Source organism: Zootoca vivipara, chromosome 7, assembly GCF_963506605.1.
Source record: "Zootoca vivipara chromosome 7, rZooViv1.1, whole genome shotgun sequence".
Lineage (NCBI taxonomy): Eukaryota > Metazoa > Chordata > Lepidosauria > Squamata > Lacertidae > Zootoca > Zootoca vivipara.
The window spans coordinates 4,075,640-4,103,385 of record NC_083282.1 but is presented as its reverse complement, the minus strand read 5'-3'; the positions used below and the strand labels follow the sequence as shown (position 1 = coordinate 4,103,385).

The 27,746-nt window shown below is 46.8% G+C and overlaps 1 protein-coding gene across 1 annotated transcript in view; it reads left to right on the top strand.

The window, feature by feature from the left end:
* The window catches only part of BRINP2 (BMP/retinoic acid inducible neural specific 2), an 80,753-nt gene that overhangs the window by 30,848 nt on the left and 22,159 nt on the right, over positions 1 to 27,746 (top strand). Inside the window, exon 2 of the mRNA XM_060277444.1 lies at positions 19,860 to 20,200. Coding sequence (XP_060133427.1) covers positions 19,935 to 20,200 — 266 coding nt within the window. The 5' untranslated portion in view covers positions 19,860 to 19,934. The remainder of the gene's footprint in view (positions 1 to 19,859; positions 20,201 to 27,746) is intronic.

Sequence of the window (27,746 nt, the reverse complement as noted above, 5' to 3'; positions counted from 1 at the left end):
GGCACATTTTAAGCCAGACAGAAAATAGAGCCGTGTGTGTGAGAGAGGGGGGGGATATTCACAGCAGGGTGATTTATGGTAAGAGCATTTTATGCGGTTGGTTTTTTTTAAATGGCCAAACCTTAGTGAGCATCAGCCCAAAATGTACCATATTTTTCACTCCATAAGACACACTTTCCCCCTCCTAAACAGTAAGGTGAAATGTCTGTGCGTCTTATGGAGCAAATGTGTGGATGTGTGGTCCCTGGAGCCGAATTGCCCAGGGGTGAAAGGCAGATTGTGCTTTTTTAAAGAAAGAAAGAGCTAAAAGCTAACAAGAGGGGAAGAGAGTGTTGAAAGGACCCGCTCAGCAGCTGATTGCAAGAGATCGGGGAGGGAGATAAGGGAGCTAGCTCCCTTCCCTTCCCTTCTCGCCCTGCCCAGGCCCCTTGCCCAGGCCTCAATTGTTGTCTGCAGAGGGAGGATGCTTGTTTCCCCAGCGACATGTGACTGGCTGATTAGATTATCTGTCTGGAAACTGTAGAAATGGGTCCCTTTCCTTTCCTAGAGAAGTGCAGAACTGTGAGTTGAACCCCATAAAAACAGGATTTTTTCCCTTTGCAAGGTAAGCTCAACAACTTTGAGCTGATCCTCAAAAATGGAGCCCCCCTTTGCAAAAAGATGCACAACTGTGAGCTGACCCCCCCAAAAAATGGGGCTTTTCCCATTTGCAAAAAAAGCTCCACAACTTTGAGTTGATCCTCAAAGAAATGGAGCTTTCCACCTTTGCAAAAGAAGCTTCCTCAAATATTTAATGGGGGGGGCAAAGGCACCTAGGCCTCTAGGAGTTGGCTGCTATGCCTAGGACAATTCAAGAAAGCAAAATATTTTTTTTCTTGTATTCCTCCTCTAAAAACTAGGTGTGTCCTATGGTCAGGTGCGTCCTATGGAGCGAAAAATACGGTAGGTGCTGCGGAGGAAAAATGCCCACATGTGGTCTGAATGTGAGGTCGCCTTCTCCTCTGCCGTGCCAGAAGGGTGTCCCTGGATTTCAAAGAGCTGCAGCAGGAGGGAGGGAGGGAGGGAGGAAGCACACAGTGGACTTGGCAAGAAGTGAGAAGCCCTAGAGGGGGAGGAACACACAAGAAGTAGCTTGCCCAAGAAGTAGCAGGTAGCAATTTTACTTTCATCACTGCTTAATTTAGTTATAAATCCTGTGTTGTGTCATAATGTGTTGTTTAAATCGGGCCTGACTGTGAGACTGTGTGCATCTGGTTTGCAACACGGTTTTAGCTGATCGCTGCTGCTAATCCTGCCATATTCAGCATTGTAAAAAATGTGGCTGTTGTCGCTCAGTTTAACTTACAGTGAACACAGTTTTCAAAATTGTATATTACAGTAATGTGTGGTTGGACACTTCAAAGTTGCATCTATATTTGGCTTTTGGATAGAATGTCACAGCCATGCCTGAGTGCGCCCTAATTGTGTGGACATCACAACTACGTGGGTCTGACCCATTAGAGAACCTAACCACTCATGAAAGCGCTTTGATTGGGTAATGTCTGCTTCTGGAAACTTTACAGAAAGATGCTACAAAAGGTTGAAGTGTGAAATGTACAGAGTTGTTGTTTTCATGTGCAACTTCTGCAGCTGATGTCAAAGATAGCTGCTGTTCTGATTTTTAGTTTTTTGCTGCTTTTCCCTGGAGGCATTTTCCTCCATGCAGATTTCAATGAACCCCTCGCTTCCTTCTATCGTGACTGGTTGTGTGGCAAAATATATTTCAGCCTGGAAAACAATGACTCTCTCTGATAATGCCAGAGCTCAAAAAATAACCATTCAATCTAGCAAACACAGAGAAAGAATAGGAATGCTATGAATAGCACAAGGATTAACAGAAAACAGCGTAATGGTTTTACTGTTAAATGAAATATAAGTAGCGTTCTCCCTCCCTCCCTCCGTCCCTCCCTCTCTCCCTCCCTCTCTCTCTCTCTCTCTCTCTCTCTCTCTCTCTCTCTCTCTCTCTCTCTCTCTCTCTCTCGTGTGTATGTGTATGTGTGTGTATTAACCCCCTGTGCAAACATCAGACAATCTCTTAGCCTAACCTACATCACAGGGTTGTTGTGAGGATGAAATGGGAAGGAGGAGAACCATGTACACCACCTTGAGATCCTTGGAAGATAAAGGTGTTACATAAATGTAATTAATAATAATAAAAGCAACAACTGTTTTGCCTTTATCATTGTGGGACATCACAAGAAGCCTTTTGCCAAGCAAAAGAGTCTTAGTCCTGTGTATTCTCTGCTGCACCTGTTCTAGGGCAGTGTTCAGGGATGCTATTGCATGGAGAATTCAGCCCCAACAGCGCCTTGGACTTTTCTTTATGCAGTGTGCAGCTGTGCATGGATTTCATGCCAGTGTGCCAACGGCCTTCTCTGCATTGATCCTTGCATAAAGGGGGCAGGGGCCACAGCTGAGCAACAGAGCTCCTGGCTTGTGTGCCAAAGATCCTCAGCTCAACTGGTAGCATCTCTCAAGATACCAGGCGGCAAGGATGGGCAGGACCTCTGGGAGAAGGGGTGCAGCTCGGTGAATATGTGCATGCAAAGGCCCCTGGTTCAACTCCTCGAATCTCCAGGGAAGAGGCTCCTGTCTGAAATCTTGGAGAACTTCTGCCAACCAGGCTGCCCCAACCAGGTGCCATGTGTGGAGCTGATGGGGGCTGGTATTGTAAAGCATTGGAGGTTGCAAGCCTGGGGGAATATTCATTTGCTTACCGATGCCAGAATGTGTGTGTTATCGCCAGCAACCTTTGTGAGTGGCCAATGTTAGGAATGTAGCCAACTCTGTCTGTACTTTCTGCATGTCCTTTACCTTTCTAGTTACACACCCACACCCCCGGTCGCCAACCATGTGCTGGTGCACACCAGCACACTCCTGCAACTCAAGATAACACTTCATGCACTTTAGGCTTAATGTACAAACGGCAAATTTAAACAGGTACAGGCTGAGCCTTGGGTAAATGATTGTCAAAAGCCATGGGATGAATTGCAGCAGTTTAAAAGCAACATTTATAAAGGTCATGAGTAATTTTGAATGCTCAGTTTAACTTCATAAAGGGGCTGGATTTCCAAGGCACCAGGTTTTGTGAAAACCTCTGTTTTAACTAGACTTTGTTGCTAGCAGTAGTATAATAAGAATGGGACAGTACTGGCCATGGTTGTGACCTGGACAGGGGCAAAAATGTGAAATATCACACGTTATAAATGCATTAAAATAAATACTGTATTATACTAGGTTCACTATGGAATAATAATGCATATTTTCAAGATGTAGATGAACATCTAGGTACTTGGTTGCTCAGAGGCTTAGTGAGGTCAGGAGGTCAGACTGCATTGAATAATTGCAGCTGCTATAAACTCTGAATACTTGTAGTGGGCAAGGAGAATATGAATCAGGGCAACTGCTGTAGATTCCACAGCGGTCAAGTATCTACCTAGTAACTTGTGAGCAGGAGCAGTCTTTAGCAGCAGTGCAAACTTCGGTTTTCAACAGCAGAACCTGAAAGATTCCTTGAGTATTTGCAACTGAAGATGTCAACTAGGTTGAATGAAACACCTGGCGACTAGAGTTACTACTCACTATTTAAGGCCATACTCATCATTTGACAAAATGTTCTGAAAGTGTTAAAATATCTGGCATCGTAAGCAATCTAGTTTTATTTGCTTTTGAATACTTTGTGCATGAGGGGCATTAAGTAAGGCATTTTGGAATCATTTTGTGTGTGTTTTTCTGACCTTCATTTCATATTGTTTTCTCGATTCCATTGGTCAGGAATATTTATCCCTTTGTTTTAGATTCTGGGGGAGGGTATCGAATTGGGAGTCTGTTCTGGATGCAGACATTCATGTCCTTTTCCCGGGGGCCTGGATCCAAAGAGCTACTTAGACTCCCATGGGGTGCTTGTGCTACTTTAGTGGAATTTTTTTTGTCCATCCCATACCACAAATTGCTTTTGAAACCCTCAGATTCAGGAGCAGTTTGCCCTGAGGCACAAGGAGCTACTATATGACAAAAAGCAAACCTAAATGGTGGGAGCTGCCCTCTGGGGTCTCGTGGCCTCTGCACCCACCTGGCATGATCCCCCCCACACAGTGGCCTTTTATTTCCACTCCCCCCTTGTTCCCGGTGTAAATCTTCACTCAATCCTTCCCTGGACTGGGATGGGGGCGGAATTAGGTGGTTTGCCTCTAGTACAGAAATGTCTTGGACCAGCTCTGCAGACAATCTGTGGGGCAGACTATGGGAGCTTGTATGGGTACTCCTCATGCATGCAAGTTTTGTTTGTTTGTTTGCAGTATCCACAGGATACATCAAATTGCCAGCCTGTACTTCTTCCCTCTTTTATCTGTTTTTCCTCCTTTTGAGAGGAAGTTCTATAAGCTAAAAACAACAACATTCAACTGTTGCCAGTGACCTGTTTAAATAATCTGTTTGCATATTAAGCAAGCAACCTGTTTCTAGTCCACATACATGTACTTTGTACTGTGTTCTTGGCAACGCAAAAAAGTGTTAAAGGATTAAAATGTCTTAAAATATCTATGACTAGGCTTGATGCCTAGGCAAATTGTCCAGCAAGTTATAAATAGTTATCATCAACAGACTCCTGAACAAAAGCCCAATTTTTCTTCCTTAGGGCCAGATTATCAACTTCCCATTAGGTTGCCAAAATCAATGGCCAGATGATCAAATTGCTCACTGGGTTGTAAATCATCCGTTTAAATGAAATAGATGGTGGTAGCTCTTTCCTGGTCCTTGGTTCCGGTTACAATTAAGATGGCAGCAGATACATATTAGACTGAAAATAATGATAAGAAGAATGGTCACTCTGTAAGGAATGTGCAAGAACTGTAACACTCTGATGGGGATGTTCGTGAATATGAGCAATCGCCCGTGCAAAATATACAATGGAGACAAATGGGGGGAGATTAAAATAATAAATGTTAATGATGCAAAAATAATGAGGCTGGAGTATAATGTGCAGTACGAGGCATAAGAGTAAGACAAAATAATGAGTAATGAAAAGCAAAGTTAATCCTATAGTTTAATTGGAAATAATTCTTACTTCTAAATCTAACACGCTCTGGTTGTCGGTCTCTGTAGGGTTGCTACCAAGTTTCCCAGACTCCGGACTTGTTCTTTAATCATCAGTTGTGCAAAGAGAAAAACAGCTGGCACAAGCAGTTATGGGGCCATCTCTTAAGAACAGTGGGGTGGACCTTTGGTGTGGGGACAAAATTCAAGACTCCCCCTCTGCACCCTCCTTGGGTACTTTCGCCTGGCTGGAAGGTGTGTCCTCCTTATCTGTGAAGAGATACCTGTGTAGGAACCTCTTGCTTCTGCATGGCTGAAACGTAGACTCTGCCAATCCCTGGCATGCAGAGGGGCCCCCACTCCCAGAAAGGTTGCCCACAAAGAAAGGTGGTCCTTGTGCTCAGAAAAGTTTCCCACCCCTGCCTTGAGCCATCAAGGCCACTATCCCCATTAATATCATCTGTCCATGGAAGCAGAAGTGCGGGGATGGGGGTGAGGGCAGGGCAGGGCAGGGCGGAGAAACATTTGCCTCTCCCAAGCAATACATATGCAGGACTTCTTTCAGTCCCACCTGGACCATATCCTTCAGCCTGATGAGGTCATTTCTCTGCTCAAACAGAGCTGGTGCTCACTTGTACCGTAGTAGGGAGATGAGACAGCAACCTCACCCAGCTCCAGTAGCTCTGAGGTGCCATTTGGTGGATTCTGTCGGCTTCCACAGCCCATGAACCAGTCCCTAGATGTGATGAAGCAGCATCTCAACACCTGATGTTCCTGGGGTGGTGCTTTGGCACTGCTTTGGCAAGCAACAGCGAACTCTCCCTGTTTTGACCCCTAAGGAATCACAACGCTGGTGGACAATTCGGAGGAAATTATTACTCTCCACTTTGGCCTTTTGCTTGCTGGCTCACTCTACCCAACCCTTGGCTTCACGGGTTGGTATTCAAGTAGCATGGACAGGTCATGAGAATTCAGCCTGAAGTTTCAAAGTTTTAGCCCTCAAGGGCAGAGCTAAAATCTCAGGTTGAAGGCTGGAGCCATAGGGATGGCATGCTCTTCTCTCCTTGGTTTGCGGGCTTCTGTTTTTGCTCTGTCCTCATGTTAGTAAAGCCTTTTCTCTGAACAGGCAGAGCTAGTATTTGTCCTCTGCCCCACCAGGTGCTGATCCCAACGAGTGCTGTACCCCCAGTGAGCTTTGCTCCAGCCTAGAAGTTCCCACTGCCTGCCCTAAAAGGCACCACCCAGAAGTGTGGGCCTGTGCCTCTGGCAACCATATACCCTGAACCCAGGGGTAGGCAACCTAAGGCCCGGGGGGCCGAATACGGCTCAATCGCCTTCTCAACCCAGTCTGTGGACGGTCCGGGAATCAGCGTGTTTTTACATGAGTAGTGTCACAGAGGGAGCGTTGCGACTACTCTAAAGTAACGACTCTCCAAACCGTTGCCTTTTCATGCTTTTATTGTGTGCAGGCTATTTACAGTGCTAGAGCTATACAGGGTACATGTTCTTAGTCTGACCCAGAACCCTGGAGTGACGCTTCCCGCGTTTTCTTCCAACATAAGAGTCTGGGCACCCCAAATCTCCTTCCGCGTCTCCTCCTGCGTAATTCCGGAACCGGAGGGAAACAGGGTCTCCTTTCCATGTTTTCCTTCTCCCCCCTTTTCCCCGCTCTCTCTTCCTCTCTCACGTGCAGCAGAGGCTCTGCTATCCTGCCAGAGCCCTGTCTCCTACTTCCTCCTTCCCCACTGGACTCCTCCCCCTCCCCGCTGGCTCCGCTGCTGGTGGAAGAGCTACTCCTCAAGATGGGAGGGGGCTCTCTGTACTGTTTCCCCCTCACAAGTAGAATGTGTCCTTTTATTTAAAATGTATCTCTGGGATATTTGTGGGGCATAGGAATTCGTTCACTCCCCCCCCCAAAAAAAATACTCTGGCCCACCACGTGGTCTGAGGGACGATGGACCTGGCCCGTGGCTGAAAAAGGTTGCTGACCCCTGCAGCCTGAACCTTCATCCTGTGGAGGAACTAGCTAGTTGAGGGGTCCTAAGCGGTGGAGCTTCTGGAGGGTGCCAGGAAAAGCTGGAACTATAGGCCTACTAGCAGTTAATATGAAGATACATCTTTTGTTAAGTTTGGGCTGCTCTACACACCCTTTCTATGGATCATACATCATGATTTGTGGTGTTGAGGCTATTTGTGTGGCCATACACTTCCATTCCATTTGTATCGGCAGTAACTGGGTGTCTGTTTGTTTTTTGGGGGGAGGACATTACTGTGCCGTTTGCAATCCCAGTGAGCCAGTGTGGTGTAGTGGTAGACTCGTAATCTGGGGAACCGGGTTCACGTCTCCGCTCCTCCACATGCAGCTGCTGGGTGACCTTGGGCTAGTCACACTTCTCTGAAGTCTCTCAGCCTCACTCACCTCACAGTGTTTTTTGTGGGGGAGGAAGGGAAAGGAGAATGTTAGCTGCTTTGAGACTCCTTCGGGTAGTGATAAAGCAGGATATCAAATCCAAACTCTTCTTCTTCTTCTTCTTCTTCTTCTTCTTCTTCTTCTTCTTCTTCTTCTTCTTCTTCTTCTTCTTCTTCTTCTTCTTCTTCTGCATGCTCCAGTTTCTTGCTAAAATTCTGTGACTTTTCATACCACAAATGGTCCGGGGTTTTGATTTGTTTTGCCCTGCTTCTGTTGCACAGTAGCACAAGAATGCCCCTCCAGATGGCAGAAATGTGGAAACATTGGGGAAGCATATCAAAACAACTAAGAAAATGGAAAAGCGTGCATATGGTGCAGTATAAATCCACCATTAATGCACTATTTTTGTGTCAATGACTTGTTGCAGAATACGCCAATGGAAAAGTGTACAGTGTTTCTTGACTGAGTGTGAGTGTGTCTTAATTGTTTGAGTAACAACACATCCTGGGAAGGCTCTTTGTTTAAGGGGAGCTGTCAGCCCAAGGAAGGATGCCTGAATTATAGGAATAAGAAACGTTCTCTTACCCTCTCATTCCAACAGCCCTTGCGCTGGCTAAAGAGGTGACTTTGGGGCTAAGATAGAGAAGACTCTTCTCCAAAGGAAAGGAAAATGTGTTTTAAATCTCTTGGAGGGCCGTGAGGTCAAACCTAGGAATAGCACAATCCTTTCATCTACGCCTTCTGGTAATTACAGAGATGCTGATCAGGAAGCTCCATTTTGCACTTAAAATTGCAAGCAGGGTTCAACTTCTGTGCACGAAAGATTTCCACATTTGGAATTGTGGGGCTTAAAAGACAGAGTGAAATCTCTCTTGAGTTTATGAGGGAGACCGTTAATCGCTCTGAGCTGAAATTTAAATAAAATCTGAGCCTTTTGAGATTGTCTAGCAACTGTAACAGGCTTTCCTTACAGCTGAAATGAAGTGAGTTGGGTTGCCCATACCCATGCAGGAAAAAATGGCTGTTGCTGTTCAACTGTCTTCATGGGTCTTCTGCTGCGATGTCATGGCACCAAAGGGTTTTTGTGGGCCCCCAAGATCTCACTCTGCTCCCCCATTTTAATTAAAAATATTTTTAAAAGAAATCTTTTTAGTTCCCATAGGTATCCCACTGTGCCCTCCAGAAGACTCCCTTTGAAAATATTCTAAAAATAGTATTATTATTATTATTATTATTATTATTATTATTATTATTTGCTCACCATTGCCCTGCTGTCATTCTTTGGTGTCAAAACATGATTGAGTGGCCCCACCCAACCCACCCAGCTCTCCACAAAGAGCTGGCAAACCTTTGGCTTTTCTACTGGACCAGCAGAGGTCTGGTTCAGAGCACCCTATGGAAACCCAGTTGGCCAGATCTGTTGTCAGCTGCCAGGATTGTGCAGCTTGTGAGTTTATTTCCTTTTCTCCTTGGCGGCCGGTGGTGCAGGGCCCCCGAGGGAAAGATGATCGCTGCTGTTTTGAATTGTTTGTCACATTTTCCGTTTGGCTGCCTCAGACTCCCCCAGGGGAGTTCATTGCGCCAGGGCCCACAGGAGGTGAGAGCCGTTCCCAGTTTGCATGTGCGGCGGCAGCAGCAGCAGGAAAAACAGCAGGGCGAAGCTTCGGCTTGGAATGAGCTGTCTCCTCCGCCAGACAGTGGTTCTCTGGCGCTAGCAGCATGGGTTGGTGCCCGGAGCGCAAGGCAGCGTTCTGGTGGCAGCGCACAGGTGACAGGCTCTTAATGAAAAAAGGGGTCCCTAGGCATGGACTTTTTAAGGAAAAAAGAAAAAGGCAGCAGTTTGCGCTTGACAGAAACAGCCATACGTGGAGGAAGCACTAAAAAAAGAGAAGAGAACGGGGCAAAGCCCTACAGGCCTCCTGTTTCCATCCTCTCTCGGCAGGCTTGGCTGAACAGTGTTTAAGGAGGAAGCTGGAAGTGATGTGGAGAGTCTCCCAACTGTCTTTGTGTTTTGTTTAACTTTTAACACAGCCCATGAAAGATTTGGCCAGAAAAAATGGTGCGTATGTGTTTACGCTTCCTTGCTTAACCCTTTCCCTGCAGCCGTTTTTACAATTAAAAAATCTCCCTCACCATCTGTTTTCACACCCACTCGTAGATTCTTCTGTGGGGAGTAAAGCAGCTTGGAAAAGGTGATTTTAATCAGGCAGACAACCCACGAGGAATTTTTTTTTAAAGCCTCCCCCTTTTCCCTTGTTTATATTTGATGCCAGCTTGGCCAGTAATGGTAGGGGAAATGCTTGGAGTTGGAGCTCAGGACATCTGGAAGGCCCTACTTTGGCTACCCCTGTTGTGGAGTATTTAGCCTACTCATACCTCTTCCCTGATTGCCATGTTAGAAAAATATTTAACGAAAGCTGAGATTTCCAGGGTCCCAACTTCTGTCCTTGATGTCCTATTTGGCACCCTGAGGCCGTAGCAGAATGGAATACATGCAGCCTGGTTCGTGGCTCGCCTGGTGCTGGCTGGCATCAATTATTGGCTATGTGTGAGTGCGAGCCCCATTTTGAAACAGCCTTAGAAATTACTCCCTAAGCTGTGTGCTATATGAAATAGTTCCTGTACTTGGCTGGAGCTGGACTAGCCAGCAGGCAGCAGGTCTAGGTTAAGGCGTGTTGGCTGTGTGGTCAGGAGGAGACTCGCAGCAGGAATAGGTGGGGATGTTGGAAGCCGGTGGCAATGGCCATGTTGTATGTGTGTAGGAAGAGATGGAGCAGCAAGGGGTAATGAAGGCTTTGATGGAGATTCGGCGGAAGAGTCAGGTGGGGACCCAGAAATGAAATAGCAGGGAGTGCATTGAAAGTGCTGATTGACATGCATTAGTAGAGTCCAGGACTGAAATAGCAGGAGGAGTGGAGTGGAGGCAGGTCATGAACAGCATGTGCTAGCAGAGCCATTTGAGGTCCTTTATAAGAGAACAGCAGGACTCTTACCAGTCACATCCAAAGTGTATTATTAGCGCTTCATGGGAGCCAAGGACTGACATTTTTTCTGTGGGCTTTTGGATCAGGGCTACTGCTGCACAGCCACAGGAATTGTGCAAGAGAATTGGCTCCAGAATCAGCCTGCCATACATACTGTGCATGACTCTAAAATTAATGCAACATATGGAAATAATACCTAATGTTCCAGCAACTGTTTTCCATCCACTTCCTCATAGTTCTACCCAGTTCCGGCGCATCTTGGCTGGCATTTTTTTTAAAAAAAAAAAAAGTTAAAAGAGGAGCCATGTTTTCCATGGAAGTCCCAGCACTCTTGTGCCTGCCCACTGACTCTGCTCCTATGTGAGTCAAGTGGGGGTTAAGAAGCAGCTCTTCCTAACCAGCCTTGGAATTCTGTGCAGCCAGGGTTGTCTTAAGCACATCCGGCGCAGTGTTGGAAAACTCCCTCCGCCGCCCGTTTCCCAGAGTTTTTTAGGGAGGACGGTGCTGCCGGCGGGGCTGGAGGAGGCGGGCAGCGGCTGGAGGGCGGCTCCTCCAGTGGGGAAGGGGCAGAGGCTGTCCGCGGCACCTCCCGGCTCAGCTGGCCGCTTCATGCCACGGTGGCCATGGCAGACGGAGGCTCCAGGCGTGGCGCTGCTTCTCCGCAGCATGGTGGAGGCGGGTGAGGGTGGCGAGCTGATGCTGGGAGCCAAAGCGGCCAGCCTCCACCTCTTCCCTGGCACCCTCCAGAACTTGGCACCCTGGTGCCCTGCGCCACTAGCCTCCAGGGGTAAGGCGCCCCTGTGTGAAGCAGCCCCTCTCCCCTTCCCAACCCCAAATTCCAGTACTGTACCAAGATCTCCTCAACTGCAGCCCTCCCCCCTCTGACTCACTCTGAATATGGCCAAATCAGTCCCTCATCAGGACAAAGGCGGATCTTAGGGGTTGGTGGTGCTGGTGGTGGAATCAGCTCCTGCCTTCAGGCAAGGCAGGGAAAGGACTTGCATAATGGATTTCTATAGTTACAGGTAGGTAGCCGTGTTGGTCTGAGTCGAAACAAAATTAAAAAATTCCTTCAGTAGCAACTTCTGTTTCTGAAAATTTTCTGTAATAAAACAGCTGCTTTGAGATCTTGTATAGAATGTCCTGCGATATTTGAAGTGTTCTACTGGTTTCTCTGTCTTGTGGTTCCTGATGTCAGATTTATGTCCATTTATCCTTTGGCGCCAAAGGAAACAGACTGGAAAGAGAAGTTGCTGAATTGCAACTCATTAGCAAGCTTAAAACCATGGAGCCACCTGGAATGAACAAAGACATAGGATTCTTATCTCATTATACATGATCAAGCTTTCCTTAGCACCTCAGCCCTTGCTTCCACCCCCCCCCCGCTAGACCAATTGTAGTCATTAACAGTCGTTAACAGTCATCAACAGGTTTACCACTCCTATCAGCCCATCACCCATTCCCATCACCCCCACCCCCCACCCTCTGAATATACATAAGGGTCTGGTTGCTTCTGTTTCAGTGTATCTGATGAAGTGTGCATGCACACGAAAGATCATACCAAAATAAAAACTTAGTTGGTCTTTAAGGTGCTACTGAATGAATTTTTTTATAATGGATTTCTCTGTTACCTATAAGGAAAGGTTTTGTGCGCACTCATTCACAACAAAGCTGCTGCACAGACCATTGTAGGCTTGTATGCACCCTAAGTCCGCCCTCATAGCAATAGTCTACCAACCGAAAAGCAAGTGTTGGAAGGTGTGCTGCATTTGCTATATTTGCATTAGAATGGCAAGCCACATGCTGTGATTGACATGTCTCGTTTCTCGCACTTTGAATGGTTTATTACTGAAGGTGGTGATGGAGACCCTGTTTGCAGGCTTTGCATTTACTCTTCTCGCAGAGCTCTGTTTGCTCCCCCGGGGTGATGCTTCTTGCTCTGTGGGGGGGGGGGGGCCTGCTTCAACCAAGGAGCCCGTAAAGGTTAGTGGGCTGTGTGAAAGCCAGAATACAGCATGTGAATCAATTAGAGCTGATTGAAATACTTCCTTGCTGAAGCAACATGGCTGGGTAAAAATAAATAATATTCCACTGGGGAGCAAGAGTCAATTTTCGTTAAAGTGCCTTGATTCCCCCCCCTTCCCTGTTGAATAAAATGGAATGGGAAAAACATCATTTTACAAAAAACATTTGCCCAGTGATGTGCATGAAGGTGGGTCAGAGTTTAATAGTATTGTTTATTTATTTCTATCCTTCACCTTCAACAGCGTGGCTAGCAGAGTAACAAGAAACAAAATAGTACAATAAATAAATAATAATAATCATACAAATTAATGCACTAACAGCAGATTGAAAACAATGAACTAAAAAAGCAACAGCCAGTTAAAACAGATGATGCTCATAAAAATCTGAGGGCCTCAGCAAACTTACTGAATGAGTTCTGAGTGAGCAATGAATTAATGTATAGTGTTTGGAACTATTTTACAACTTTGGCATGCATTTCTTTAATATTAGCAGGAATTACTGGCAGTGGAAGAGCATTCAGGTCCTGCACTGATCAAAAGTAGGAAACAAAAATAATGAACAAAGAGAATGAATTACATAATCATAGAGTGACACATATGATGGATCTCAATGAATTTCATAACCAAACTGTCAGAGAAGGCTGCGGCTACTCTTGAGTAAAGACGCTCCACTCCGTCTTGTCTTTCAGCGTTTTATTGTGCATACTATTTACAGTGCAAGAGTATTGGCAAACATGACTGCTCATTCCGTGTCAGAACCCCGCAATGGCTTCTTCCTGGTTTTTGCCCAGCATAATAGCCTGGGCACCCCAAAGCGCCACTCCCTAGCCCTACGGGTGGGCCCACACCTCAATTTGGGCATCTTGCTCTCCCTCAAAGCGGTGTCTTGGCTCTCTAACATGTGAGCGCCCTCTCTCCGCTCTGCTCACTTCCTCATTCCTTTCTTCTGACTCGCTACTGGTGCTGCCACTGGGAGAAGAGCTGGTGAAGATGATGGGAGGGGGCTCTCTAAGGAGACCCCCTGACACAAACAAATGAAGTTGTAATAAGAAAAGTTGTAATAAGAAAATTAAATGGATCAACTACATTTTTAAGAATAAAAAATGCTCATCACTACCAGGGCTTGATTTACTGTCTTCCTTAGCTCCCAGTTTGAAACGTTTAAAAAAATCCAAAAACAGAATGGCCATTCTGAATTTTAATAACAACATGTAAGAAATCAGAGCAGATTTTTTAAAAACTAGTTGATTTTTATTAAATATTCAAAACTATGATGGTTTATACCTGCAGGAAGGCTCTGATAAACCTTTTCTCATTAATATCTCATGACACATACTTTCTCAATTGACTGAAATTTTCTGTATCGTTCATTCCCTATTTGGACAGAAATCTTCCATGACAGAGATTACAGTTCTGCACTTGAACAAATGTGGCTTGATGAAACCGCTAATCTGATCAAAAGTGAAGGTGAGGCAGCCATGGGGGGTGGGGAACCAAGCCACTCTTTTCTCCTGAGAGCAGCAAAGAACTGCCAGGCTGTGACGACCCGTGTCCCACTCTCTCCTACTATCACTGCGACACAGGAATCCAGAGGGGAAAACACCCACCCTCTGCTCCTGCCGCCTCAAAAATCAACCCCTTTTACTGATGGGTTTCTTAGTAAGGAGAGCCTTCCAGCTTGCGTGACCTGGTACCTTAAGAAACTCTAGGCTGTCCCACGGAATAACCCCTTTGCCTCCAGTAAAGGGTCTCCCTCAGTTGGATTCCCCCACTGTAGAAGTTTGCCCTAGGCACTCTGGCAACTTCTTGGCACCTCAGGTTACCCTTCTAAGCCTCCTCCGTGTAACTTCAGGACACAAACCACCACCTCCCTGTCTGAGGTGAGTTTGGCCCTCTCTTGAGTCACCACGGCTGTGAGTCCTGGTACCTCGCTGGAAAAATACAGACGGACCTCTTGTTGGCAAAAACAGAGATGAAGTTTTATTGTGTTAAAAACATAAGTGATTCTTTAACGTGTCATTTATTAATTAGCTTTGTTCCAGTTGTACAAAATAAACTCAGTCAAACATTTAACTTTAAGTTGTCCTAGCCTCTTAACTGTCTTCATACAAGCCACCACATAACACCACACCACACCTTCCTCCCTCTCCCTCCTCTTTTAAAACCGGGCACAGTCCCGCCCCCATCAGAGTTCTATGCCAGTCAGGCTGGAGGTGGGTTAACTCTTTGCCAGCCGGGCAGGAATAAACATTTTAAAAGTGCTTCAATTTGTCACACAGGCCTTCCTAACCTGTCAGCTGACTTAGCTGGTTCCTAACAGCTTCAAACGCTCTGGAGCAGGAATAGAGAGCCAGTGGGTCTCTCGCTGGGTGTGGTTGGACTCTGACTCCCATCAGCCCCACTCAGCAAAGTCAACCGTCATGGATGATGGGGGCAGTAGTCCGACAACAACTGGGTGGCCACTTGTTCTCCATCCCTAGTCTAGAGTTTGGAGACCCTTTTCTGATGTACTGCTTGCTAGCCACCAATTCCGGACTGAGAAACCTCTCAAGGCAGCTGCTCCATTCCCCCCCCCTGCGGCTTTTGTGCCAACGCCTGCAGCAGCTTTTGTTTTAATATGCAGGGATTTGCTCAATCTCGTTCTTCCTTTCCATTTATCCTGTGTTCTTAACAAGAAATTGTGTTGTTGTTTTTCTCCTGCTACTTTCTCCCAATGCAAGCCTGCATACCAATTAAACCAGGGCGGAGTGGCAGGTATGCTGCTGCTATTCTGGTACGACCTGCTGAAGTCCTAGACACATATCCAGCACAGAACAGGAGGGTGGCGGTGGCGAAACACACCCTGCAAAGAAAACACTCCACATGGTAACACCACCAGGGTCCACTGGGCACAGGCTCAGTGTGCCACTCGTACACCAGCGTAGGAGAGCTCCAATGCAGTATGTCTCCAGGGCAACTTCCGCCCTGCCCCACATACAGTATCGCCGCAGTGCCTCTCCCCAGTGGGGAAATAAATAAATACAGGGGGAAATCGACAATTTGGCAAACACAGAATCAATTCACTATTGTTGTTGTTTAGCTGTTTAGTCATATCTGACTCTTCGTGACCCCATGGACCATAGCACGCCAGGCACTCCTGTCTTGCACTGCCTCCCGCAGTTTGGTCAAACTCATGTTCGTAGCTTCGAGAACACTGTCCAACCATCTCGTCCTCTGTCGTCCCCTTCTCCTAGTGCCCTCAATCTTTCCCAACATCAGGGTCTTTTCCAGGGAGTCTTCTCTTCTCATGAGGTGGCCAAAGTATTGGAGCCCCAGCTTCAAAAATAAAGTTTGTGGTGCTGGTCTTGCTGAGGAGTCTGGCTTAAATACAGTTCAGAGGGGAGGGCTCGATGATGTCATATAGCTGGCTCCCATATCCCTACTCCTGAGGAGACTGACAGCAGCAAAAGGCAAATGTCGGGGAGGGTAATGATGGTAAGTCTCTCCCCCAGCCTCCTGGAGGCTGCGGGTGCAGGTCTTATTGCAAGCAAAGAAACAACAGATGTGACAAAGTTATAGCGCTTTTTTTTAAAAGGGCATCAGGGGTGGAGTAAATTTTGAGATTAAAAAACGATTGCTAGCCTGTCACCTGAGTAGAGAGTTCCTGTGAGGGACAGGAGCTACAGACAGCCCCCTCCCATCTTGAACACGAGCTCCTCACCCAGCGGAAGTGGGAGAGGGGAGGGGGATAGTTCCAGCGGGGATTCAGGAAGTGGAAGCATGAGCTCAAGTAGGATAGCTGAGCCCAGGCACCGCCTGGGAACGGAAAGGGGAAGCAAAGGGACCGTGGGAAAAAGACCGATCCCAGCCACCCCAGAATTGCGCAAAAAGCGCAGAGGGAGGAGATGCAGTATGCCAAGATTACTTTGCTGGAGGAAAACGCGGGAACCACCATTCGGAGGTTCTGCGCCCGACTGAGAACATGTACCGACAACCTGTATATAGCACTGATTCAGCACTGCAAATAGATTGCACCAATAAAAGGATAAAATGCAGACCTGTGAGGCGTCGTTGCTCTAGAGTAGCCACTCCGGACCCTGTGACAGTTCCATTCAGATTTTAAGCTGCTAAAGCTAGGAACTATTCCCACCCCCCAATCTTACTCTGCCTATGTACTCTGCATATTGATGGTGCATATAAATAAATGAATAGTAGCAGTTATGGTGGTAAAGGTCCCAGAATTCGTTCTATTCTTGCTCTTGTTTTTTTTCTGGAGTGGGTGGGAAAACAAAATGTTTGTGCTTTGAGAAAAGAACAGAATCACACACAGACTCAGAACTAAAGGCTCCTGTGAGCAGATTTTCAAATGCTTCTCATCTACAACTGGGATGAGATTTATACGAGAAGCAAAGTTGCTATCACACCAACCTCCTTGAAATAATCTACACATCTGTTTTAGTTCTGAAATAGAAGTTGAATTCTGCAGGGGGCAGGGAAATGCTGCCCCAGACTGGGAGTGAGAGATGCTCTTTCAGCTGTTTGTTTATATTGTGTTTGTTTGCTTTGTCTGTCTGGGATTTATTTATTTTATTTGTCTAGCTGGTTTGGCAACTGGTGCTGTGATCCTGACAAATTATTCCCGTTGCTGTCAATCAGCATTTCATTTCCTCAGCAACTGAGGCCTTAGAACAAAAGAAATAAGCCCTTCGCTTTTGCAGGGCGCATGATGCACAGAATTGGGGTTGACAGTATTTTATTTTTAAAAGGCTGGTGCTCTGGGAGGTGGGGCATGGCAGGTGCCCTCTTGCAGAACAAGTGGGGCATAACTAAGTGACAGATGGCTGGCAGGTAGAGAGGACTCTGCCCCAGAACAGGAAGAGATGCAGCTTGTGACACATAAATGCTGGATAAATTTGGGGATTGTTTGAGAAATGCAGTGATTCTGTTTCTGTATCATGATACGCAAGGCATGAGACTACCAGGTGGCTGGGGGCATGCTGCTAGTCTTTCTCAGCCCACATACCTGCAGTGGATTGGTACCAACCAAATCATACTCAGGGTAGACTCAACAGAATTAATGGACCCAAGCTAGTCATGCCGTAGAGTGTCAGTGGGTCTGTCCTGAGTTATAATATTGGCTTATGCTATATGCTATATAGGGGGACCCAGGTGGCGCTGTGGGTTAAACCACTGAGCCTAGGGCTTGCTGATTAGAAGGTCAGTGGTTCGAATCCCTGTGACGGAGTGAGCTCCCGTTGCTTGGTCCCAGCTCCTGCCAACCTAGCAGTTCGAAAGCACGTCAAAATGCAAGTAGATAAATAGGAACCGCTACAGCGGGAAGGTAAACGGTGTTTCCGTGTGCTGCTCTGGTTCGCCAGAAGTGGCTTTGTCATGCTGGCCACATGACCTGGAAGCTATACGCCGGCTCTTTCGGCCAATAATGCGAGATGAGTGCGCAACCCCAGAGTTGGTCACGACTGGACCTAATGGTCAGGGGTCCCTTTAATATGCTATAGGCCTATTAGATGCGGGGCTGCTAATTTTCAAGCAGCCACTGCAGTTGTGACTTGTTTGAAGAAGCTGTTGTAGCTGTGCCTTTAAGAACAGCTAGTATGATGGCATTCAGAGGTTTGTGCATGCTGAATGGGGAGTGGGACTGTGCCGCCTGGCTTCTGCCTACTAATCCAACAGCCAACCCCCATGTGCTCTGTAGGCTATCAGAAAAGGCTGCCTCTACCTACCCGCTTAGTTCGATATGTGCATAGATCAGGAGGTGGGGCCAATGGATGTTGGAGGCAGAGCCGCCCCTTCCATGCATTCCTTGAATCCGTGTGTGGAGGGAACATCCTGAAAGTCCTAAAGTCCATCTCCCATGCTTTGAAAAGCTTTACCTGCCCATTTCTGAGCACCAGGCTGCTCTTAAAAGGCACGAGGCCAGGCCAGGCCAGGCTGCACACCTGGTCAGATGAGTGAGTTAAATGTATGGGAAGTGTATTGATGCTTCCAGCTATGCTGTGCAAGTGCTAAGTGCTTGCTATGACCTGAGTGGGCATTGGCTCAGGTGTTTGGCCTGGCATACCGGTATATATATGGAGATGATGCAGAGAACTTGGCTTGCATGTGGGAGCTCCTGGGTTCATTGTCTGGTAATTCCAGTTAAAGAATCTCAGGCACCAGGCTGGGACGACTGTTGCTGAAATCGTTGGAGACCTGCAGTCTCTAGGAGGAGCTGGCCATACAGGACTCAATGGTCCCATTGTCTTGGAGAAAGTTGGAACAGGTGAGGCTAGATGGACCAGGGGGCTGGCTCAGTATAAGACAACTTCATACATTCACTGCAGCTCTCTTTCAGCTGTAGCACCTGTAGGGGAAAAAGCATAGGAACACTGGCACTTTGCTTCTACCCTCGCTTTTTACCCCAGATGACCCTGGGTGAACAACAAACACATGCAGCACTTGCAGCATGGAGACCACGAGGGCAAGTAAGCACTCCACTTGGGATCTGTGTGCTCTAGTCAGTCGAGCCTGGTGTCCCCAGGAACTTCAAAGACCCCTCATGGATCTGACCCAGCAGTGCTGCCATTCGCTGCCCTCTTCATCAGCCCCTGGGTGGCTGTTTCAGCAGTGGGCATGCGCCAGTCCTGCTTTTGAATGGGGGGGGGGAGGTTGGCTCCCATCTGCCCGCCTCAGGTGGCAGAGTTCAATGTACTGGTTGGACCCCCTGTTGTTTACTCGGTTTTTATTCTGCTTTTCAGAGAATGACTGTCTCCCAACGTGGCTTACTTCAATAGAAAGGGGAAAGACAAGCTGCAAGCATTCAGATTGGTGGGTCACAAGGTTGTGCAGCCCTGGCCTATGCATTGCTCAGCATCTTGTTGGGATAAGTCTAGGAGCAGCCGCCAAGACCACATAACACCAGTCCTAAGAGACCTACATTGGCTCCCAGTACGTTTCCGAGCACAGTTCAAAGTGTTGGTGCTGACCTTTAAAGCCCTAAACGGCCTCGGTCCTATATAACTGAAGGAGCGTCTCCACCGCCATTGTTCAGCCCGGACACTGAGATCCAGCGCCGAGGGCCTTCTGGCGGTTCCCTCACTGCGAGAAGCAAAGCTACAGGGAACCAGGCAGAGGGCCTTCTCGGTAGTGGCGCCCACCCTGTGGAATGCCCTTCCATCAGAGGTCAGGGAGATGAACAACTACCTGACATTTAGAAAACACCTAAAGGCAGCCCTGTTTAGGGAAGTTTTTAATCTGTGATTTTAATGTATTTTTGTATTTGTTGGAAGCCACCCAGAGTGGCGGGGAAAACCCAGCCAGATGGGCGGGGTATAAATAATAAATAATAATAAGTCATGACCCATCTTCTTTTCCTTGTGCCTTCTTTCTCAGTGCAGGAAATCCTGAAGGAGCGCCGAGAGGGAAGGAGTGGTGAGAGAATGAAGAAGCCAACTGAGCAGGAGAAGCATGAGGTGGCAGCGCAGCGCTCAGTTTAACGGGCTCTGGCTGATGGTCCCATGGGTGCCATCAGTATTGGTCCTGACTCTGGGGTGCTGGGGGCTGGCTGCAGCTGTCGCCACGCCACACGAACAGCATGCCTCCACAGCCTCCTCCAGCCAAGTACCGCTGGACTGGCTGCTCACTGACCGAGGACCATTTCACCGGGCCCCAGAGTATGTTGACTTCATGGAGCGCTTCCGGCAGGGTTTCGCCACCAGGTACAGGATCTACAGGTAAGCCAAAGAGACGGGCCGGGGTCTTTTCCATCAGTTCCATCACCAGCACATCTCACCTTATGGACTGAAAAGGGGTTATATAGAAATGGATTGATTTCCCTGTATTTCTAGACCATGCTTCATCCCAAGAGGATTTCAGGGCAGCAGACAGCAAACCAGTACAATATTTCATCACATTTAGATTAAACAAACATAATCTCAGCTCACCCCTAAACAAACTCCTAACAAAAACAAGGTGAAGGGCTTTTTTTTTTGAAGGGGGGGGGCAATGAAAAGCTGGTAATGAGGGGAACAATCTGAAGGGAGTTCACAATTGGGACACAGTGACAGAAGACACTGCCTTGGGTCCCCACAGAATGTACCATTGATGCAGGCAGGACTTGAAGGAGGGCCTCTGGTTTACTCAAGTTAAGAGGAGCTGAAGCAGGAGTTTTTGCCCTATGCTATTTTGTGGGAGGGAAGTGTGCCCTTTGGATATTCTGACAGGTACCAAAATGTGTGAAGCTGGCCCTGATGGAGATCGGATGCTCGCCCCCCTGTGAACTATAACAGAGGGGCAATCAAGTTCTCAGCTTCTCCTCCTTTCCCATCATCGGTGCTTATGTCCACATCCTGTCCTCACATCTATGGGTTGGTTACTTCACTACATTTAGGGATGATGGAGAAATACGTTCATTTTAATGCAAATCTGCTTAGCTTGCATATCCCAAACCAGCCACAAATTGAAATGCAGCAACCCTTGAAAAGTCACACTTCTCTGAATTGTGTGATGAGGTTCTCCAGCCCTGTAATGCCTAGAAAAACACACATATTTGGGCAGAGTACTTACAAAAGTACATGGTAGGGGAACTAACATACAAAAATGCATTATAGTAGGAAAAATGTGTACATTAGACAAAATGTGTACAATGGGCAAATCTATCCATTCCTGACTACGCTACGGTTTAGTGGAGATTTTTGCTGGAAGGGAGAAGTCAGCAGCAGTTGCCCAGAGGCAAAACCTGTCCTGGATAGTATGATATTGTGTTGCTAGGCAGCAGCAACAGCAATATGCCCCTTTCTTTGGATCCAGGAAAAAGGTTGGCTCAGACCAAACTGAACCATTATGGGAATTCAGCCACAGAACAACTGAAGGCCAACAGAAGTTAACCTTTTAATTGTTCCATCTCAGTATGGTTTCAGATGCTTATCGTCCATATTGATGAATGGGCACTTCCTTAAATCTGGGCTGGGTTTGCATTTTGCTTCTGACTTTTGGCCATGAACCTATACAGAGGCAGTGGTGGAGGAACCCTCTCCGGCACCCGGGACGGGACGCTGAGGGGTGGGGTGAACTGTCCAATGACGCACACGTGACGGCTATACGGACTGCGCAAGCGTGGCGTCCTGTACGGAGTGTGCGTGCCCATGGCCGCTCTGCAGCTGGGGGGAGACAGGGGCCATCTTGTCACCCACCCACCCAGAGTAGCACCTGGGGTGGAGTGCCCCCTCCCCCCCCACTTTGTATGCTCCTGTATAGAGGAGGTGTTTCTCAAACATTTTGAATTCAGGGTCCCCTTCTAAACTTACTCTACTCACACCCTGTCTCAGCGCCAGATTCTCTATAGATGAGCTTGCAAAGATGATTTCCTCCAATGCTTATACACCTGCTGCTGTGGAATTGAGATACTCAGCTCAACACTCGCCTTAGGAGGGGAACAGAACACAATCTTGTTGGCACGTCTTAAAACCATACATAGGGAACCACCTTAGTAAAGCTGTAGCTTTTTCCTCAGATAATGGGGCAATGGAGATGTTGTCACTTCTATAAATCCATTCTGTTTCTGTATGGATCCCCTTATTGTCTTTGCTGGTGGGAAAGGAACGTACCACCAGCTTCTGGATCTTATCCCTCCCTGGATATTCTACAGCAGCTTTTCCCATCCCTGCTATCTAGGGATGATGGGAGTTGTAGTTCAGCAACATCGGAGGAGGAACCAAGTTTGAGAAAGTCTGCTCTACAGCATGGTTGGGGAAATTCAGGCCCGGGGGCTAAATCTGACCCTCCAGGCATCTGAATCTGGCCTGAATAAATCTCTCCAGGCTATACACCCTCATTCTTCACACTCTGAATGCCTTAGCCTGGTCATAATGTGAGCTCTGATTGTGCCCCTTGCTTGCCTGGAGGGAGGATGGAGAGGGGTGTGAGACTCTACGGTGGTCAAGTTTACATTCATTGCCCTGCCTACTTTTGTCCCTGAAAGCACGTGGCCCTTGGAAAGCTGCCCAAAAGGCAGTGTGGCCCTCGGGAAAGGGTTCCGTACTCCTGCTCCAGAGACAATATCCCGCTGGGGAGGTTCATCTGACAGTATGAGAAGCACTGCCACTGGGGAAAGGAGGGGTGATCTTTGAAGCCCTGTGAGAACAAAACAAAATGCATGGGTTGGGGGAGTGTGACCCATGAAATGCCCCCCTTTGGAATGCTGTTTATCAGACTCAGAACTGGCATAAAGAGCTGCTGGGCTACAGCTTGATTGTCAACATTTTGGGGATTGGCTTGAATAGACTTCATGGCGATGTCACTAGGAAAGATTGTCATAAATATTTCAGTGGCTTTTCTCGGAGAAAAGGAGCAAAGCCAGTTGTACGAGGCAGGACCAGTGGCTCAGTTTGTTTGCTTTTGTTTGCTTTAAAACAACAACAACAACAACAACAATGGGTTGTGGTAGTTTGCTTGCTTACTCACTTGACTTTCTCATTTTGGCGAGCTGCAACGGAGCTACCCAGGCATCAAAATTAGATTGGAAAAGCAATCATTTTAGATTGACAATTCCTTTGGTGACAGGGGAACTGTCAGCTGTGCTCCCTCCAAGGGGGGGATTTAAAAATTCACTTTGATTCTCGTGCCTGTCACCTCTCTGTGCTCTTAATTGTGGTGGCTGTTTTCCATGCAAGCTACTTCTGTCAAGACCCTAAAATACAATGACAGCAGAAAAGCTTGCGCCAAAGTACTATTAGTAACGGCAGTTATAGAAATGTAATGATAAATAAAACATAAAATAAGGATCTCTTTGTGGACACTTCCATTTGAGCAAACTGATTTAAGGTTCTTACAAAGGGGTATTGAACAAGCATTCACAGCCTGAACTGCAGGAGGAGAGAGACTGGCTGGACTAAATACAACCCAGGTGCCAGATAGCAGCAACGCAGTTGGCCTGGCTGCACATGAGATTCACCATATCAAAATTAGCCCCATATAAACCTAATTCTCGGGACGTGGGTGGCACTGTGGGTTAAACCACTGAGCCTAGGGCTTGCTGATCAGAAGGTCGGCTGTTCGAATCCCCGCAATGGAGTGAGCTCCCGTTGCTTGGTCCCAGCTCCTGCCAACCTAGCAGTTCGAAAGCATGTCAAAGTGCAGGTAGATAAATAGTTCCCGCTACAGCGGGAAGGTAAACAGCGTTTCCGTGCGCTGCTCTGGTTCACAGAAAGCGGCTTAGTCATGCTGGCCACATGACCTGGAAGCTGTACGCCGGCTCCCTCGGCCAATAATGCGAGATGAAGGCCGCAACCCCGGAGTGGGTCATGACTGGACCTGATGGTCAGGGGTCCCTTTACCCTTAAACCTAAATCTGACTTTGGAGAATATTGCCAGTTCTCTGTCATTAGTGCTGGTTGGTCCCTCCTTGCCGTTGAGTCATTTATTAAGCAGGTGACATCATTACCCTGTTTTCAATGCCTGCTTTAAAAAAATTGTTTAGGCAAGCCTACCCCAATATGTAATTTTATTATCTATATTCGTTTGTAAAAGTGTTGGTTTTATGCATATTTTGATAATTTGATTACTGGTACATAGCTGCCAAGTTCTCCCTTTTTTTAAAGGGAAATTCCATTATGCTGAATAGGCTTCCTCGCGAGAAAAGGGAAAACTTGGCAGCTATGTACTGGTATGTCTCCTTGTTTATAAAGTTTAATTTCATTGGTATTTTCTGATGAGGTTTTTTGGGGGTTATTTTTTGTTAGAGTTGTTTTTAATTAAGTGGTGTATAATCATTGCTCAATAAATAAATAAAAAAATTTAACAACACACATGAACTTATTAAATACAGTAGTAGCTTCTTCCGGGGGGGGGGAGGATACACCATTTTGTGGTCCACCTCAGGTGCCGTAATGTATTGGGCCTGATTCGGCCTGATTCTACCAGCTGCTGTTGGGCCACTGAAACAGTGGCTTGGTGGGCCAGATCCCTAGCGCTTGCCCTTGAAAGCATAAGCTACTCAAGTGATGCTGCAAATTTTTAAAAATGATACACACCGGTGGGGACCTGGGTTGTTGAAGGAATGCACCCTGTTGGTGTATTTGCAGAACATAGAATGTCCACAGTGATGGACTGGAGCTTCAAACTGGGCAAACAGTTGAAATGAGGGTTGAATATGTTTGCTTGCATGAATCAACCAGCCTTGAGTGTCCCTTGTCCAGTTATAGGTTTGCTTTCACAGCTTGGTACGTCTTGTTGCAAATGCCAATAGTTAGGCATGCGACATTGCAAACATTTATTTGCGTAACCGAAAGTCAAAGTGCAAGTGCTTCTATTCCGAGCATTCAGAACTTTCTGAAGAAGAGTATTTCTTTCTAACCTCCTGAACTTCGAATCTGGCTGATGTGATATTCTTAGGATAGCCACGATTTGAAAGAGGATCTTTGGAATGGTCTCTGAATTGAAGTGCCTAAGCTAGGGGTGCCCAAACCTTTCTCAAAGAGGGCCAGATTTGATGAAGTGAACATGTGTGAAGGCCGACCAAATTTGTTGAGCTCCCCCCCCCCCCAATTTTACTCCAAAGTTGTATTTAGGATTGAAGTTGCTGAGCTTTTCTTAGGATTTTGCCCCAGGACATATACTGCCATGGGGGCCGGATTAAATCAACCAGCAGGCCGGATTAGGCCCCTGAAACGGAGTTGGGAAATGTCTGGCCTAAGCCAAAGAAATTGTCCGGAGGTAAACCAGAAGCTTGGGAGTTCACACTTCCTTTGAGTTGACCTGTTTAAAAAGATTCCTTGTTCCTCCACTAGATGATAACCACACAATTGATACAGTACCACCTCCCAATATAGTGCATCTCTTGATGCTCCAAGACAAAAGGTCTCAATGGTTAATTTTTCAACTCTTGTAGAACTGCTTTCTCTAAGGAAGCCAGGACTGCTAATAAAATAAAGCTTTACAGGGAGATAAATTAAGTGTGCAGTTAAGATACTGCTTTGGGTATGTGGAGGAACTGGCCACTGTGATTATTATTTTTGTGCCAGACTCTGGCACTGTTCTGTTTAGGGAAAGGAGACTGTGGATGAGACTGGAAGGCACTGAAGCTGTTCCAATTTAGATGGTTTTCCCAGATCAGAAGCTTCCATTTTGAATTTGCTTCCATGGCAAGATTATTCCAGGGTATTTATTTATTCAGTTACAAACTGGCTTGCAACACTATTTAAAGCCACAGCACTATTAACATTTATAATGAAATATACATTCCAGAACTACTTCAGTATTGAAACTCTGATATACATTAACTCCTAAAAGCCATCAAGGGGGAGGGGAGTCCCAACGTCCTCTTAAACATTGGCAGGGATGAGGCATGCCAAATCCCAGAAGGAACTACTTCCAAAACTGTCAGCCACTGCTGAGAAGGCTATATTATGAGTGTACATCAACCGGACTGCCTTTACCAGTAGGCACTTAAACAAGCCCTCCAATGCCAAACTCGAGGAACAGACACATGGTGGGTTGGTGGGTTTGGGGCAGGTGGCTGGCATCGTACCATTCAGGGCTTTAAAGGTTATAACCAGCAATGGCCATAGCAGCCAATGCAATTGGTCCCATTTTAGGTGTAATATATTCCAGTAGCTCAGCACCAACCAGCAGCTGAAATCTGTACCAACCGAGAGTCTCCAAAGGCCCCACCACCTAGAATGTATAGCACTTCAGAAAAATCACAAGCTATGACTAAGATTAGTTATTGGTATATTTCTCATAGTTTGTCTTGGGGACACAAACCATAAGCCTGGGTTTGGACAAAATGCTAAGAAGTCAAAGCATGGCTTACAGCCAGGTAACACAGGAGCTCTGCAACCACGATATTCACTCCAGAAAGCCGCCCATTTGCTTGTCTGCAGTCAGATATGGTTTGGCTTAACAGGGCTTGGGAACTCCAGTTAGGCCAAAGTGTCCCAATATTTCCAGGTTAGATCTACCCTTAAATAGAGCAAGCAGATCAAAGCTTGAAAGGAATTGTGGAATCAAACAAGAAAAGGATAATTCAGGCTTGGTAATTACTGTTTATCAGGATTCAAAAATGTTTAACACTCAACCTTTTCAAATTGTACTTGCTTTGTTCTCTATAAATGCCTTTCCATGTTATGTCAAAAGCTCAAGGCAAATTGCCCTGTATCTATGTTTCATCCTCACAGCAGACCTGTGAGGTTGTCAGTACCTTGCGGCAACAGCCCAGTTTGGCGCTTTAAAAATACCCTTGCTTCTAAATACTGCAATTTCATATATGGGAAGCTTAAGATTTGGAGAAATATCCGTTTCCATTTTAGCTTTAGTCACAGGGCCGTTTTCTTGGAACAAGAGTTAAAAGTTAAATGGGAATAAAGAAGTCAATGGAGGGCATTAGCCACAGCAGTGATGCAAAGACAAGCATAAGCCTGTCTACTTAATAATAACAACAGTATTTATATTTCACCTTTGAGCACACAAAGCATTTCACATATCTTGTTGTAATTCCTACAGTAGCCTTGTAAGGTAAAGGTAAAGGGACCCCTCTCCGTTAGGTCCAGTCGCGGACGACTCTGGGGTTGCGCGTTCATCTCGCTTTACAGGCCGAGGGAGCCAGCATTTGTCCGCAGACAGTTTTTCCGGGTCATGTGGCCAGCATGACTAAGCTGCTTCTGGCGAAACCAGAGCAGAGCACAGAAATGCCGTTTACCTTCCCGCCAGAGTGGTACCTATTTATGTACTTGCACTTTGACATGCTTTCGAGCTGTTAGGTTGGCAGGAGCTGGGACTGAACAATGGGAGCTCACCCCGTCGCGGGGATTCGAACCGCCAACCTTCCGATCGGCAAGCCCAAGGCTCTGTGGTTTAGACCACAGCGCCACCCACGTAGAATCATATTATTAACCCCATATTGCAGTTGGATAAGCTGAGATGGTAGCTTGCCTAAGGAACCTTGTGAGTTCCTGGCAAGCACCCTGATTCATTGCTATTGTTGTTCAGCTAGTACACTACATCAGCTCTCAAGCATTATTAATCAGGAGGAACCTGATATTTTTGTATTTCTGTAAACATCTGAGTCTGAGCCAAGCGGCATTGCCCTGATAACCAGGTGAGGCATGGAATCGGTTTCCTGTGCTGTGCCTGTCTTGCAGCTAGAAGGGAGCCGGCTGCCAAGACAGGTGGCAGTTGGGGACTTGTCCCAGAAGCTCCCTGCTCTCCTGTGGGACAAAGCAAGTGCACCACAAGCCAAAGAGAGAAGGGAACCTGCCGTTTCCTGGCATTCAAGACAAGCTG